This window comes from Carassius gibelio, chromosome B8, assembly GCF_023724105.1.
Source record: "Carassius gibelio isolate Cgi1373 ecotype wild population from Czech Republic chromosome B8, carGib1.2-hapl.c, whole genome shotgun sequence".
NCBI classification, from domain to species: Eukaryota; Metazoa; Chordata; class Actinopteri; order Cypriniformes; family Cyprinidae; genus Carassius; species Carassius gibelio.
In genome coordinates, this window is record NC_068403.1 from 27470231 (window position 1) to 27486122 (window position 15892).

At 36.8% G+C, this 15892-nt stretch overlaps 1 protein-coding gene across 1 annotated transcript; it reads right to left on the reverse strand.

Moving 5' to 3' along the window:
- Window positions 1-139: 139 nt before the first annotated feature.
- LOC127963189 (angiopoietin-related protein 7) lies at window positions 140-3145 on the reverse strand. The gene is made up of 5 exons (XM_052562957.1): window positions 2565-3145; window positions 1469-1569; window positions 1179-1373; window positions 835-1030; window positions 140-755 (listed from the first exon to the last, which is right to left on the reverse strand). The coding sequence occupies exons 1-5, from the start codon at window positions 2917-2919 to the stop codon at window positions 586-588; spliced, it is 1017 nt and encodes a 338-aa protein (XP_052418917.1). The 5' UTR covers window positions 2920-3145; the 3' UTR covers window positions 140-585.
- Between the last annotated feature and the right edge of the window lie 12747 nt (window positions 3146-15892).

Sequence of the window (15892 nt, forward strand, 5' to 3'; positions counted from 1 at the left end):
GCTGTTCTTGAATGGCACTTCTAGTACTTCTAGTTGGAGGCAATGTGATTTTAGTATGTTGTATGTATTTTGTGTTTATTTGTGTTTGTCACTCCCACTAATTACTTTTTGTTCTTTTTGTAATAAAGCAGATACACAGTTTTTAGGTAACACCGAAAGGGATTTTTTATTTTTTTTATATACAATTAATAATCATCCAATATAACAATTTTTACACTGTTCAATTTTCTGTACCAGTGAATTTACTATAATGTCTCTGAACTGTCAAATTGTTTGTAATTGTATATTTTATGTGAATGGCTTATTGTCAGCTTGTTGCTTAGTCTTGTCTAGTCTTTTAGTGATCATGTGCATAAAATCCTCTAGAAAAAGCTAAAGAAAATAAAATATTTAAGAGATAAATACCATGTATAAAATGCAATTTACAATCAAACATCGTTTCATCACATATTCAGTCCTATCATTCTGTTATACAAATGCATTCCCCCTGAAAAAGTTTGCCCAGTTTAAGCTTTAGATTATGTGTATTCGTTGATGCCAAGGTTTAGTGGTGAGCAGGAACATAAATTGAGTTTTGCCAAGTCTTTATGGTACAAAGCTCTGTGGTCGGATTTTCATCTCCACGCGTTTCAGTGAGTAGTTTGGTCCATGCCATCCGTACCAAGAGATGCCATCTGAATTCTTGGTATGTGACCCATAGCGGTGAAACACACCATTTAGATTGGAGTCAGTGCAGCAGTTGTACCAGTATCCACCTTTGAAAGAACCCCAGTGAGGTTAAGTCAAAGAGTTCATTAAAACAACAGAATCTTGTGTGGTGGGTGTTTGTTTTACCTTGGCGAAGTTCTGCGCAATTGTCCACACATTTGTCATTGTCTTTGTCTTTAGTGCTGAAGTTGGTATTATTGTGGTAACGCAGAGAGTCACCAGCATTTCCACTGTAATTGGCAATGAAAAGCTTGTAGCTGTTCATCTCGTTGCTCACTGTAAAGAAGCCATATTCAGCGTAGCGTGTCTTACCCTCCCAGTCCTACCAGAATAGAAAAAAAACAACAACAAAAAAACAGACTGTGTCATATAAGAAAGCTTGCTTTAAGTGATATTGACCTTTAATATTTATGGATTCATATTTCTTTGAGACATATTTCTACTTTGCTTTCATTTATGTGCATACTTGCCTCCATCTCTATTCTCAGCACTGTTGGCTGTCTGGTCAGACGGAAGATTTGTTCGTTGCCAAGCCAGAAGTCACCACGGATTGTACCAAAACCATTCTTGTACTGCTTCCAGTCGCGGTTGAAACTTGTCAGCCCTATCTTGCGTCTCTGAATGACGGTCCAGCCACCACCATTGTTCTCCATGTCACAATACACCTGGAGAAACCAAAAACATCTGGGGATTCATGACATATCTTCTTTCAAATTGAACACCCTTCTTGTTTGAAGACTTGTTGAATATTCAGACTTACATTTAGTTCAGGTGTTCCAAGGAAATCATCTTTTGGTAGTTTATACTCTCCGGAAATTTTGTAGTTCTTGTTGTAAAGGGATGCACAATCATAGATTGCATCTAAGGGAGAGATAATTCTTTGTTTAGGTTTTTAAAGCCAGGTGCTTTTGGAAAACAAGGGATTTCAACCTAGTGGGCGCCACAAATAGAAAAAATTTCAGTGTGCTTTAAGCTACAGTATGTGTGTCTGTGCAGCTAGCACTTTCCTAACAAAGGCTCACTGTTTGCATGGTTGGAAGTGGGAAAAAGGAAACACTGCATGACAAATGACTAAATTGGAAATTCAAGTACAGCTTTGCATCCTGCTTCATTTAACATCTCTTTCTGGTTTGAAAGATTAATAGTCAAGTAGTTTTGGGGGAAAATGCTCCATTGTTCTTGTGGATTCAGAGTAGGAATCACAAATCACCTGCTGTGACTTGACAACTGTTGTAAAGCCAGACATTCCTGCACATACTGATTATTACCTACTGATTACCTCTAACTGCTGCCCAGACATTTCACAGCTCCTTGTTAATGGTTCCCTAAATTAAAATGTGTGTGTTTGAAGAATTCCATGTGCTAGCATTAAAATTTGTTTAGATGAAACAAGAAAAAAAACCTTCGTTTTTATTTTGCCCTCTAATTTTCTTGTCACATTCTACAGTATGATACACTTTGCTGTAAATTTTGTCTTAGTTCTAGAGATAGAGGGCTGTTTCCTCCATGTTAAAACATTATTAAAGATTGAGTTTTCGAAATTACCCAATAAATAATCATGTAAATGTTTGAGAAAAATGTCTAATAAATAAAAATACAAGGAACGTATAGCTAGAATAATCACTTAAACCATATTTACATTACTATTTCCTTAAACATGAGGTGGGCATTTGGTTTAGATGGTCTACACTATCCCCTGACTTAACAGGACATCCATCGATGCTCTAAGGTATGTCAACAGCCAGCATATGTGGCCTGTGACCCTGCTGAGTTCAGAAAGTAGAGTAACACATGGGGTGTGCTTGAAACTAAGCTTTCCAGCACATGTTTAGTTATGAGAGTGTGTCAAGACTCACCTGAAGTGCTCTGCTGTGGAGCAGATTGGGCGGCCTGCAGCTGTATGATTTCGATCTTATTGTAGATTTCTGAATACTTGCTCTCGGCCTCTGTGACCCGGGCCTCATGCTGCTGGTTAAGCTTTTCCAACTCCATCATCTGCCGCACAACCTTCATAAGATCAGAGTCCTGCTTCTTGCTCATTTCTTCCAGCATGCTGCTCAGACTTGCCATCTGAACCTTTAGTGAGCGCACCTCATCACAGCATTGTTCTGGTTTTGCTGGTTTGGGTGTTGCCAAGTTTCTCTTGAAGGAACTCTGAGCCATCGTTTGACCTAGGAGTAGCAGCAAAAGAGTCAAGAATGTAGCTGTCATCTTCACACTTTTCGTTATTATGTGCGGAGAAAGTTTGAGTGGTCTGTCTTTTGTGGAAGACGCTGATCGATCCCGACTGTGTTTCTCTCTTGAATACTTGTCAGATGAGGGGACAGGATAAAAATGTATCTTTAAAAAACTCTTTAGAATGAAGTTTAGTACTGTAGAATATTCTCCGACCAGGTTTCTCTCCTCTGCACTTCAGAATCAGATGTCTGCTCACACTGAGGGCCTGCAGTGGATGCAGCTTAAATATATTTTCACGAGTTCTGTGCCCTCCCCTTTTGCTCAGCCCCACAGTCATTGACCCCCCCACCACTAAGCCCTCCCCACCCTTTCCCCCTGCTGAATTTTTTTCCCCCGCCTCTCGTCTGGTCACACCCGTCAACATGTGTGCCATGCACCTCACAGTACTTAAATTTTGTAGAGTTGGAGTGGAGTTTGTTTGTATACAGCAGATTGCATAAAGACGCTTTGTTCTGTGAAAGTCATACATTGTCTGATATTCTGATCTTTGCTCTTCCATATGCGCCCTGTTACTGGTGAAAAGGACTTGTGAGAGGAAGTTTTGCTTTTTTTTTTTTTTTTTCATTCTTTTAATTTCTCAGAACCAGCTTGTAATTATTGCAGTAAGTGCTAGGTGAAATGCTTCTAGCTTTTTATCTACCAATCAAAGGAGTGGTTCTTATTTTTTTTTTTTTTTTCAGGTGGTAGGCCACTTCAGAAGTTAAACAAAAATTTGGACCAGTTAACTCAACCAAATTACATATTTTCAATAATCCTGTCTTTAGCTACGAGGCATAATTTTTCCCAAAAATTTTTTCCTGTTTTGTTTTTGCAGTCAATCTTTTTTTTTATTTGTGTAGGGCTTTTGATAATACACATTGTTTCAAATGAGCTTTACAGACAATGATTTCAATGTTTATAATATATTAAAATCTTATTATTATTATTGAGATGTCAATAAAATGATCATCTAACTTACTCCTTATAAGAATGAATAATTGCCGTCTGCAAAATGTACATTGTAAATGTAAATGATGAACTAGATTACTATTTTAGACTAAATGAATTGACTCTTAAATGACTAAAACATTACTGGATACCAGAAACCCCTTGTCATAAAATCAGTAACAGTTAATTCATTGGACTGTGCTTTTTACTCAAGTTTTGTTTTGTTTTTTATTACTGTAACACCGTAACTACACCGTACGTGACCGTTGTCTTGCAACAGCTAAAGTCTGTCTGCACTGGATGCAATGAAGTGACGTTGTTAATCATTTGAATTTTGTGTCAGTACGTCATAAATAGAACAAGGATGCAGTTTACTGTCAGGGATTTTTCGTGTTGCATCATGTTGCATTGTGCTGCACTGCGCCATATCCAGTGTAGACAGCATCACTGAGCCCTATAGTGTTATAGTATCCTATAGTGTTTTGTCAATAAAGTCTTGTCAGTGTTGGGCAGTGTAATAATGTAAAACTTCATAATCATCGGGAAGAAGGAGGCGGAAACCGGTGGACAATCAAATGAAGTCTTTAATAATAAAATAAACACAAAACAGCATGAGAGCCCCTCCCGGACGACTGCTGCGCACAAACAAAAGCAAAACACAAAATAAAATCCAGGCCTGGTCCTCTCTCGTCCTTCACTGTCGTCGCTCCTCTTTTGTATTCTTCCAATCTCCTCCGTGGGACTCAAGACCAGTGAGTGTCGCAGGTGTTGTTGATTTCCAATCACTCCACCGGCCTCGCTCCATTCCCACGGCTCTAGGCCCCGCCCCACTTCATCACATACCTCCATCGCCCCCCGCAGGCGGGGGGGGTACCCACTAGATTACGCACTAATCCCTCCGGGGGGACCGCTCATGGTGACCTGCGGGAACCTGGGGGTAGGACAGACGAGGCGAGAGAAAAGGAGATGGAAAGATGAGGAGTGACAGAGATGAGAGAGGGGAGAGAGAAAAAAAAATAGTTCTGGTTCCCAGACGCACTGCCGCTTGGCCCTTCACCAGGTGATGGCTCCTCCGATTTTGGGTAGCCGGCAGGAGTCCTCCATTCCCTGCTCCTCCCCATCATGGCGTATGGCGCCGACTTCTCCGCTCCCTCACGACGGCAGCCGCTCGTCCGTCCACTGCAACTCACTCCAGTCCACCGCCAAGAGCATCCACGGCATCAGACAGCTACTCCTGCTCGATGGCACTGCAGGTTCACTCCAGCAGTGAGGGATCTTCGGCAGTGCGTCCCTCCTTCTCTCAGGTTTCGGCAACAGTGTAATAATGTAAAACTTCATAATCATCGGGAAGAAGGAGGCGGGAACTGGCGGACAATCAAATAAAGTCTTTAATAATCAAATAAACACAAAACAAAGCGACAGCCCCTCGCGGACGACTGCCGTGCACAAACAAAAGCAAAACACAAAATAAAATCCAGGCCTAGTCCTCTCTTGTCCTACACTGTCGTCCCTCCTCTTTTGTATCCTTCCATTCTCCTCTATGGGACTCGAGACGGGTGAGTGTCGCAGGTGTCGCTGATTATCACTCCCCAGGCCTCGCTCCATTCCCACTGCTCTCGTCCCTGCCCCACTCGTCTCAGGCAGTAAGTAGTTACTAGTAACTTAGTTACTGTAATAATAATACTTTTTGCAGTAACTAGTAGTGTAACTAATTACTAATAAGATTTCATTAATATTATTACAGTTACCGCCCATAAAACAGCTTAGTTACTTAGTTGCTTTTGATGCCTCAACCCCATTGATTTTAAATCCAACAATCAAATAATTCTAGATTTATTTTCGTAATTTTCACAACTTACACTTGCATGTGATGTACCAGTGCAGCAGGCAAGCTTGGAATATGAAAAAGCTTACATTCAGCAGATAGAAATATTGCATTATATTGATTTTGTCAGGGGGAAAAAAATATGATCTGAACACTGTTGTGTAATTTGTGGCTTTACTTTACTCTGGCATTACATCCCACCCACATCCCTCTGATCAGCATGTGGTACATTATATTACTATAATTAAAAATCTTTTTGGAAAATTAAACAGTTTCTTACAAACTTATGTGATTTGATAAAATACATAATGAAATATAATTGTATGTGGGTAACTGAGAAATTACAATTAGCTTCAAGCTACACATAATAATTAAATAGATTAATACAACACTTATATTTGAATGTCAATATCAATCACTACTGAGTGTTTGTACAAACCTGATTCCAAAAAATTTGGAACTCTGTACAAATTGTGAGTAAAAAAGGAATGGAATAATTTACTAATCTCATAAACTTATATTTTATTCACAATATAATATAGATTACATATCAAATGTTGAAAGTGAGAAATGTCATGCCAATTATTGGCTCATTTTGGATTTCAAGAGAGCTACACATTCCAAAAAAGTTGGGACAGGTAGAAATAAGAGGCCGGAAAAGTTAAATGTACATATAAGGAACAGCTGGCGGACCAATTTGGAACTTATTAGGTCAATTGGCAACATGACTGGGTATAAAAAGAGCCTCTCGGAGTGGCAGTGTCTCCCAGAAGTCGGGAAGATGGGCAGAGCATCACAAATTCCCCCAATGCTGTGGTGAAAAATAGTGGAGCAATATCAGAAAGGAGTATCACAGAGAAAAATTGCAAAGAGTTTGAAGTTATCATCATCTATAGTGCATAATGTGCATAATATCACCCAAAGATTCAGAGAATCTAGAACAACCGGAAAACCATACTGGATGCACATGATCTTCGGGACCTTAGACAACACTGCATCACATACAGGAATGCTACTGTAATGAAAATCACAACATGAAAATGCACTCTAAAAAGACCAAATTTATGTTATTTACTCATTCTAGGAAAGTACAGGATTTGCCTCAAATTATTACTCTATATGACCAGAAAATTGAAAGAGTGTCGTATTATAATTACCTGTGTTTTTTATTAGATGAAAAGCTCACTTTTAATCCCCATGTAGATAAATTGGTAAAAAAGATGAGAGTTAAACTAAGATTTTATTATGGAAATAAGGCTTGTTTTAATTTAAAGGCAAGAAAGGAACTTGTTGCTGATACCTTTTTATCTGTTGTAGACTATGGAGATATTCTGTACATGCATGCAGCAAAGTCTGTTTTACGTTCATTGGATTCTGTATACCATTCTGCTCTACGCTTTGTCACTAAAGCCACACCAGATACAGATCCCCTGTAAAGACCTCGTCTCAGAGGAGCACCAGGACAAGACCACAGGAAACAGATGATTCTTCTGTACAATCTGACTTTGCTGCAGCCTGTAGTTGAACTGGTGGTTTCGTCTGGTCAGAGGAGAACTGGCCCCCCAACTGAGCCTGGTTTCTCCCAATGTTTTTTTCTCCATTCTGTCACCGATGGAGTTTCGGTTCCTTGCCGCTGTCACCTCTGGCTTGCTTAGTTGGGGTCACTTCATCTACAGCGATATCGTTGACTTGATTGCAATTAAATGCACAGACACTATTTAAACTGAACAGAGATGACATCACTGAATTCAATGATGAACTGCCTTTAACTATCATTTTGCATTATTGACACACTGTTTTCCTGATGAATGTTGTTCAGTTGCTTTGACGCAATGTATTTTGTTTAAAGCGCTATATAAATAAAGGTGACTTGACTTGACTAAAGCAGAGTATTTTACACATCATTGTAGTCTGTATAGCTTATCAGGTTGGCCTCCACTCTCAATTTCGTAGACCGCATCACTGGCTTATTTTTATTCATTTATTTTTATATATAATAGTATGTTGGGACTGTTGCCTTCTTATTTATCAGTTTTCTCTTTTGTAGAAAACAATAGACACAATCTTAGGTCTAATAAAAGCATTATTTTTACTACACCTGCTGTAAAATCTGAATTTGGTAAAATCGCCTTCCGTTACAATGCTCCTTCAACATGAAATGCTTTGCAGAAACAGTTGAAGATGAGCACTATTATCCCACTTAATGATTTTAAATTATATGTCACAGAAACCTTCAGCTATAAGTGTGATTGTATATCCCTCAGATGGTTTTCGGGGTCTTTTTGACCCTAAATGACTTTTGCATAAATAAAAAAAAAAATGTTCCCTTTGTCCAAATGGTATGAAACCTTCTACGGCTCTAGATCTATATAAAAAAAAAATTGGAATGATATCTGTTTTTATGTTAGCGTGACAAAATTTGTTACACTCGAGGTCCCCGCAATCAAAATAAGACTAAATTCATCATCAAAATCAGAAACAACGCAGAACACATCGACAGAAATGGCACAAATAAAGTGGCAGACTTCCACCAATGCAAAAAACATCCACAATGCTAAATTATATTGCTCACAACACGCGTACACACACACACACACTCACATATAGAGGAATACATTTTTGAGACTATAAAAACTGTTCTCTTATCATTTGTCAAATAAAATCATCCAAAATGCAGAACCAACACACATATAAAGTGGTGACACTGACACCGACAATATGTACACACACACACACACACACTAGTGAGGATATAAAACAACTGCTCTCTTATAATTATTTCAAAAAAATCATGCAAAATGCAGAACCACCAAAGAGGGAGAGAGAGTGAGAGAGAGATGCTTATATTTTATATAAACTTATATAAACTTATATTTTATTATATTTATATATAAAACACGAGTGTGGACAGGAAACGAAGACCATCAGAGGGATATAGGCTGCTGTTCTGTTTTGATTCTTGTATGGAGCTTCATGTAGCTGTCATACTGCGTGTAGTAGGATGTCTTGGTTATTTTGTTATTGTGTTATATTTTGTTTGTTGTTGTATCTGACTTTTGTCTTTATTATGTGTTGTGGTATGGTTTATGTGGTGTTGATATGTTATTGTGTAATTTGGTATGATTTTTTTGTTGTAGATGAGGTATTTATTTTTTATTTTTTATTTTTTGTTTTATTTTTATTTTAATTTATTTTCTTCTTCTTTTTTACATTTTAAGAGCTGCCTTTCTTGGCCAGGGACAATTTGAATCTCATTTAAAATGGACTGTGGCAAAGTGGAAAACTGTTCTGTGGTCAGATGAATCAAAATTTTAAGTTCTTTTTGGAAAACTGGGACAGGGTTGGGTTGTAATCAGCGCTCAGTTCAGAAGCCTGCATCTCTGATGGTATGGGGTTGCATGAGTGCGTGTGGCATGGGCAACTTACTAATCTGGAAAGGCACCATCAATGCTGAAAGGTAGATCCAAGTTCTAGAACAACATATGCTCCCATCCAGACGACAACATTCCTATTCCTAAACTTGAGAAACTTGTCTCCTCAGTCCCCAGATGTTTGCAGACTGGTATAAAAAGAAGAGGGGATGCCACACAGTGGTAAACATGGCCTTGTCCCAAATTGTTTGAGATGTGTTGATGCCATGAAATTTTAAATAAGTTTATTTTTCCCTTAATATGATACATTTTTTAGTTTAAACATTTGATATGTCATCTATGTTGTATTCTTAATAAAATATTGAAATTTGAAACTTCCAAATCATTGCATTCTGTTTTTATTCACAATTTGTACAGTGTCCCAACTTTTTTGGAATTGGGTTTGTAATAACTCTTTTATAATTACTGTTGCCAAAAAGTGATACATAAAGTAACAATATTGCTTTTGAAAGGAGTTACTAGTAATGAGTAATATATTACATTCTTTGAGTAACTAGCCCAACACTGATTCTTATAATGTTTTTTCACACTGCGCCATTCGCGTCTGGTGTAAGGCAAAAGTTAATTTCCTCATTTGTCATTGTCAGCCTAAAAGAAAGTTTGCGCTGTACTGCAGTGATTGACAGCTTCCTTATAAAAGGAAGATCTCTTTGTTCACTTTCTAAAAATCACAAGTTAACGACCCCTGTGTATTTGCCCGTGAAGTTTGTTATATTTTGAAATTGCTTTTTTAGAACATCTTAACTGGCAAAACTGACAACGTGGAATGTTTTTGCTTGAGTTAACAGCTTATTAAAATTTTATTTTATTTTCCTTAAAATAAATGAAAGCTTTTGTAATTTTGTTTTAATTTCAGTTACATTACTGCTTGCCTTTAATTCACCAAAAAGTGTCTAAATGTGAAAAAGACCATGACTAGGACTATAATCTAGCATTCATAAAATTAAATTAAGTTTAGGCAATTTTCCACTGTATGCACAAAATTGAAATGTAAGGTATGGGCAAGCTAATTAGACTAACTAGCTAGCTAGCTGGCTAACGTCTACAAATAAATTACAAAATGTTGCCTTTATTTTGTTTCTTTTGTTGTCTGTTTGACTTTTTTAGGAATTTCATTTTGCTCATATTTTTCATATTTCACTGTAGGCATAGTTGTGGGAGTAGCTCATGGTCTCTTCAGTAGGCTATTTTAACAGATTCACTCATAAAATACCTACAAGGCGCTTTAACATCTCCATTTATTTATTATCACAATTTATTTACTACTTATATTTATATATACACACACATGGTCAGAATTGTTGGTACCCATGTCAAATAAGGCGGTGAAAGTAAATCTGAATTGATAATCTGTTATTTACAAAATTCACAAACAATGTAACCTTTAATTTGAGAATAAAAATTTTAAATGGGGGCAAATATCATTATGAAATGTTGTATTGCTAATACACTTTGGACACAATTTGTCCAAGTACGTTTTTAAACCTCCATTTGCCAAAATAACAGCTCTGAGTTTTCTCCTATAATGCCTGATGTGGTTTGAGAACACCTGACAAGTAAACAAGAGACAATTCCTTCATCCAGAAACACTCCAGACCCTTCAGATTTCCAGCTCCATGACATGCTACTTTCCCTTCAGTTCACTCCACTACTAGGCCCACAGCATTAAAAATACTGCAGTATATTTCATTGTACACCTGGGATACGTTTTATCCCTGTGTACACCAAACCCATACTGAGTGTTTGCAGCTAAAAAGCATATTAATTTCGTTACCGTATTCTTCAGACTATAAGTTGCACCTGAGTATAAGTCGCATGAGTCCAAAAATACGTCATGATGAGGAAAAAAACATATATAAGTCGCACTGGACTATAAGTCGCATTTATTTAGAACCAAGAACCAAGAGAAAATATTACCGTCTACAGCCGCAAGAGGGAGCTCTATGCTGCTTAGTGTAGACTACAGGAGCACTGAGCAACATAGAACGCCCTCTGGAGGCTGGAGACGGTAATATTTTCTCTTGGTTCATGTCAAATTTACATAAATAAATAAGTTGACCTGACTATAAGTCGCAGGACCAGCCAAACTATGAAAAAAAGTGTGACCTATAGTCCGGAAAATGCGGTACATCTGACCATAGAAGCCAGTCCTGTTCAAGTTCAAGGCCTGTCTGACAACTGAATATGCTGGGGATTGTTTCTGGATGAGAGCATTTTCTTTTCCTGAGTTTTTATTTTATTTATTTATTTATTTTTGAAACCCTCCCAAACCAAATGCTGTTTGACTGATTGATTGATAGATTGACTGATTGATTGTTAGACTGATTAATTGATTGATTAATTGATTAATAGATTTTTAAGCTTTTCTGCCCCTGAGGTTGAAGAATTTTGTGCAATTCTGAGCAATTTGTGAAAGCTGTGGTCATTGGAGAGTCTTTAACTCTACTCCTCAGCATGCATTAGGACAATGCAGATGCATGATTTTTCACCCTGGACCACAAAACCAGTAATAAGGGGCAATTTCTTGAAATTGAGATTTATACATCACTTGAAAGCTGAATAACCTTTCCTTTGGTTTATGGCTTAGGACAGAATTTGACTCAGATACAACTATTTGGAAAATCTGGAATCTGAGGGTTCAAAAAAATCGAAATATTGAGAAATTCACCTTTAAAGTTGTCCAAATTAAGTTCTTAGCAATGCAAAGGTTTTATATAATAATAATAATTTTGACCCATACCATGTTTTTTGGCTATTGCTAAAAATATACCCCAGTGACTTAAGGCTGGTTTTGTGGTCCAGGGTCACATTTGCAACATTTTCTGTTAATTTTCATAGCTCTTTTCTTAAAGTCACTTTCTAATTTGTGAAGCTCAATTATCTTTTTCTGCAAATTAGAAAAATATATTCTTAGATATTTCACATTGTGATGGATGATTAAGGGAATTTGGCCTTCCTATTTATATTCCTGTGAAACAGGAAGCCATGGCTGGATAATTTCATGATTATAATCACCCTGGTTTGCTCAAATTTCTAATTATGAATGGGAATATACTTCAAAAATATTGTACTCATAAGAATTACCTTATCTAGGGGTAGCAGTAATTGTGTCCATTGTGTATTTAAGAAAAAAAACATTTGCTTAATGAGCTTTCCCCATTTTATATATAATGTGTGTGTGTGTGTGTGTGTGTGCCTTCTAATGAAATTTTTCTGGATCATGACAACACTAATGACAGGCTTATGTTCCCTGTTATTCAGAAAACAAAACAAAACAGATGTAACAGAGGTTTTTTTTCCAGAAACTTATAGATACATGCTCTTGTAACAGTAATGATAGGAAGCTGTTTACGATTTCATACCACTGTGTGAGACTATAATTCTCTGGTAAAGGGTCTCATAATGATTAATATTTACATATCTTTGCACTGTGTGTACATTGCAATGTTATCATATTCATTGGAATGTGTATATGATGCCAGATTTTTAAAAGAGAAAAACAGATTTGTTTTTGAATATTTTTTATTGCAGAAAATATATTATTCAGGAATGTGCTCCACAACTCAAAGGTACTATTAGCACAGCTGAAGTCAATGAGGATGTTGTCTGATTGCCATTGGCCACAGCCAGGCGTCCAGATGTTTCTCAGCAGCTTTGGGAGCTTCAGACTGTCGTGAGACCCCAAGTGTCTGCTAATTAACGTTCTCTAGTTCAACTGAAATGTGTTCAGAATGAAGAGCAGCAATTTTATCCTAAAGCCTTAAAGCTATTAGACTTTCTTCCTCTAAAAGGAGTGGTGGTGTGGTGGTGTTAGCGCAGTGGATAAGACACACGTCTGTGGTGTGGGAGACCTGGGTTCGAATCCACTGTGAGACACCAATGTGTCCCTGAGCAAGAGACTTAACCCCTAGTTGCTCCAGAGGCGTGCGACCTCTGACATATATAGCAATTGTAAGTCGCTTTGGATAAAAGCGTCAGCTAAATGAGTAAATGTAAAAGGCACGAATAAAGTTTTTTATTTGTCTTTTTACAAACCCTGTTGCTGAAGCACTTCAAATAGTTTGGCTTAAATGGTGTTCTTCAAATTAAAATTTTTCCTAAGAAAAACATTATCTGGCTTTATCCTGTAAAAATTAAGGACTTCAATATCCAAATACTTTAAAGACAAAGTGTAATTCTGTCTGAAGCTCTGTTTGTAACTGTATACAATAAAGCTCTTCACATCACTGTTCACAGTGGAACAGATGGTGCTAGAGATTCCCTTAACACCCCACATTTATTACCAAATGCATGACATAAACTGTCTGGAAGCATTGACATCATATCGCCTGTCGCTGTGTCTTGCTTATTTCCAAACATCATGCAACAATTTATTTTCGTTGTCACACATCTGTGAGTATTTTACCATGAAATGAATCAAGATTATTATCTTCACATCCCCAGCCAGACATGCGCTGGCTGACCCTCAGCATTTCACTGTCATATATGTTTATATACTGACCATAGGAGTGAGGTTTATGTTCTCATTTTTCAAAAGTTTCTTGTCAAAACCTTGTTGAGTTTGAGGCTACTTATTTATTTTATTTTATTTTTTAAGATGCTTGGTCAATCCTTTTTTCCATCTTTTCATTTTCAAAAACTCTCAAATAAATGAATTAACTATAAGATTCTGTTTACACCCAGTAATGAAATCTGTTTAGAGTGATCCAAGGGGCTATGCATCGATTCAAAGAAGCTATACAAAAAGTTTTACTATGCTATACTAGTTATACAGTACTATGTAACTAGTATAGTAATGACTATAGACCTTGTGTGGCAGAGAGACAAGTGCACAGCCATATTTTGGAATTTTGTCTTTGAACTTCTGTTTTTGCAGTAGATCTGTAAACTCGCTAGTAAAGAGTAATTAGTTGAAGTATATTTACTTATGGTAGAGTTAACAAAGGTGATCATCAGCATTGTAATATTTGAAGTAGACTTCAAAACCAAAGTTCAATAGACTGGGAAGATTTTAAAACAAGCAGTCCATTCATAAATGTGTACAACCTTACCTTCACGCTTTGGAAATACAAACTGGAAGACAGAAAAATATTCAAACAGCGCTGGAAGAGAGCCAGGCTAAATAAGGTCTATAATGCTGAAATACATAACATTAAAGCATTTTAGACATACTGAGAGCAAGTTTTAGGGCCAGACAATATATAAAATGGTGTAAATGTTTAAATGTAATTTAGAGATGTAATCATTATTTGGTTTTGTTCTAAGTGAGAGCCAGTAGTTTTTAATGAAATGATTTTTGGTTTGACCATCGCAAACCACGTTTTGAGAAGATGTATTGTTACAATGAACTTGTTATAATACAGCTTACATAATCTTATATAATGCAATATCACTTCTTCCAGTGGTGTTTGTGGTCAGACCACAAGGAAATCCACAAGTACCTTAGTCAGGAATAGCACATGTTGGAAACATAGCACCAGACTTGTAAGTAATCAAATGGAAACTATTGTCTAAGCTGCATGTCAAGCCTTTCATGAACATTATTAGAGGAATGAAGTGATTGGCAACAAGTTTTGGGTTCACCCTATTTCAGTTATATAATCTTAACTGACTATTGCAGTGTGTCTGAGCTGAATCGGGGAATAATCGCTTAATCTTTTATCATGTGCCATGAGGGAAGGAAATGAGAAACATTTAAACATCTGGATTGTTTTCATTTATTGTACTGTGGGTTAACTCTTATATATTTTTTTCTGCCTCTGAAAGCTTGGATTCCCATAGAAAGTTCATCATATGCAGACTATTTCATCAAACCAGTGTCAAAGCTGTACATTTAAGTGCTTTCTTCCAACCGTGGCAGTTCTGGTTCTGGTGCAGACATGGACATGGAATTTGTCTTTCAGCTGGCTTTTTTTGTTGGTTTCAGCATTGTTCTCCACCATCATTTGTTGCAAAAAAAAATAGTTAGTTTTGTGTTGTTGTTGTTGTTGTTTTTTTGACAAACAAAACAGTGAAATATCTACTGTATTAAAAAATAGGTGTCCTCTCTTTAAAACACCATCTGTGAGTGAGGAGACCTCACAGTCATGACCTCACAGTGTCCCCGTATATGCCAGGGATTTATGATTGGAGTTGGCAGAATGAACAGCTAAACAATTACAGTCCAATTATTTATTGGAATGTAATACCAGTATTCCAAAATTCTGTTTGTGGTGTATTAGAATGGGCTGATGATAGAAAAGTCTGTTTTATGTGTTTCTGTGCAAATTGCAGAAGAAACAAGGTTTTGTCCGAAACATTGTATGTAATGTTGGATGCCCCTATAATTTCAATTAAACTCCCTATGTTTACATTTTGTTGACTTCATAAATATATATATAAAAAATATATACTGGGTCCCACATAATATCATGTGGCCTTAAATAGTATGTGCTTAAATTAATAATTTGATACAATGGACTTATTACGTGTTTTTACATTGTACATATATTTGAAAAAAATATCTGAATGTAATTAATTTTTGTAATTATTACATTGTACAATTGTACTTATTTTTTATTTAAATACTAGTAATTAAGGCCACTTAATATAAAGTGGGACCAAAAAAACAAAAACAAATAGTTGCTCTTGAATCACTTGACACACTGCTTACCCCAAAAATACTGTCCTGAGACACTTTTAATCCAATGTTGCAGAGCTTGTATCCAATGTACCAGATGCCTTCCTGCTTTCTACTTCTAGAAACAGCATGGTAGCTACAAAG

Coding starts and splice junctions, on each gene's coding strand:
- LOC127963189 (XM_052562957.1), bottom strand. CDS start 2,919: ATGACAGCTACATTCTTGACTCTTTTGCTGCTACTCCTAGGTCAAACG. Junction 1,031..1,178: donor TGCTGAGAATAGAGATGGAG/GCAAGTATGCAC, acceptor CTATTCTGGTAG/GACTGGGAGGGTAAGACACG. Junction 756..834: donor TTGCGCAGAACTTCGCCAAG/GTAAAACAAACA, acceptor GTTCTTTCAAAG/GTGGATACTGGTACAACTGC.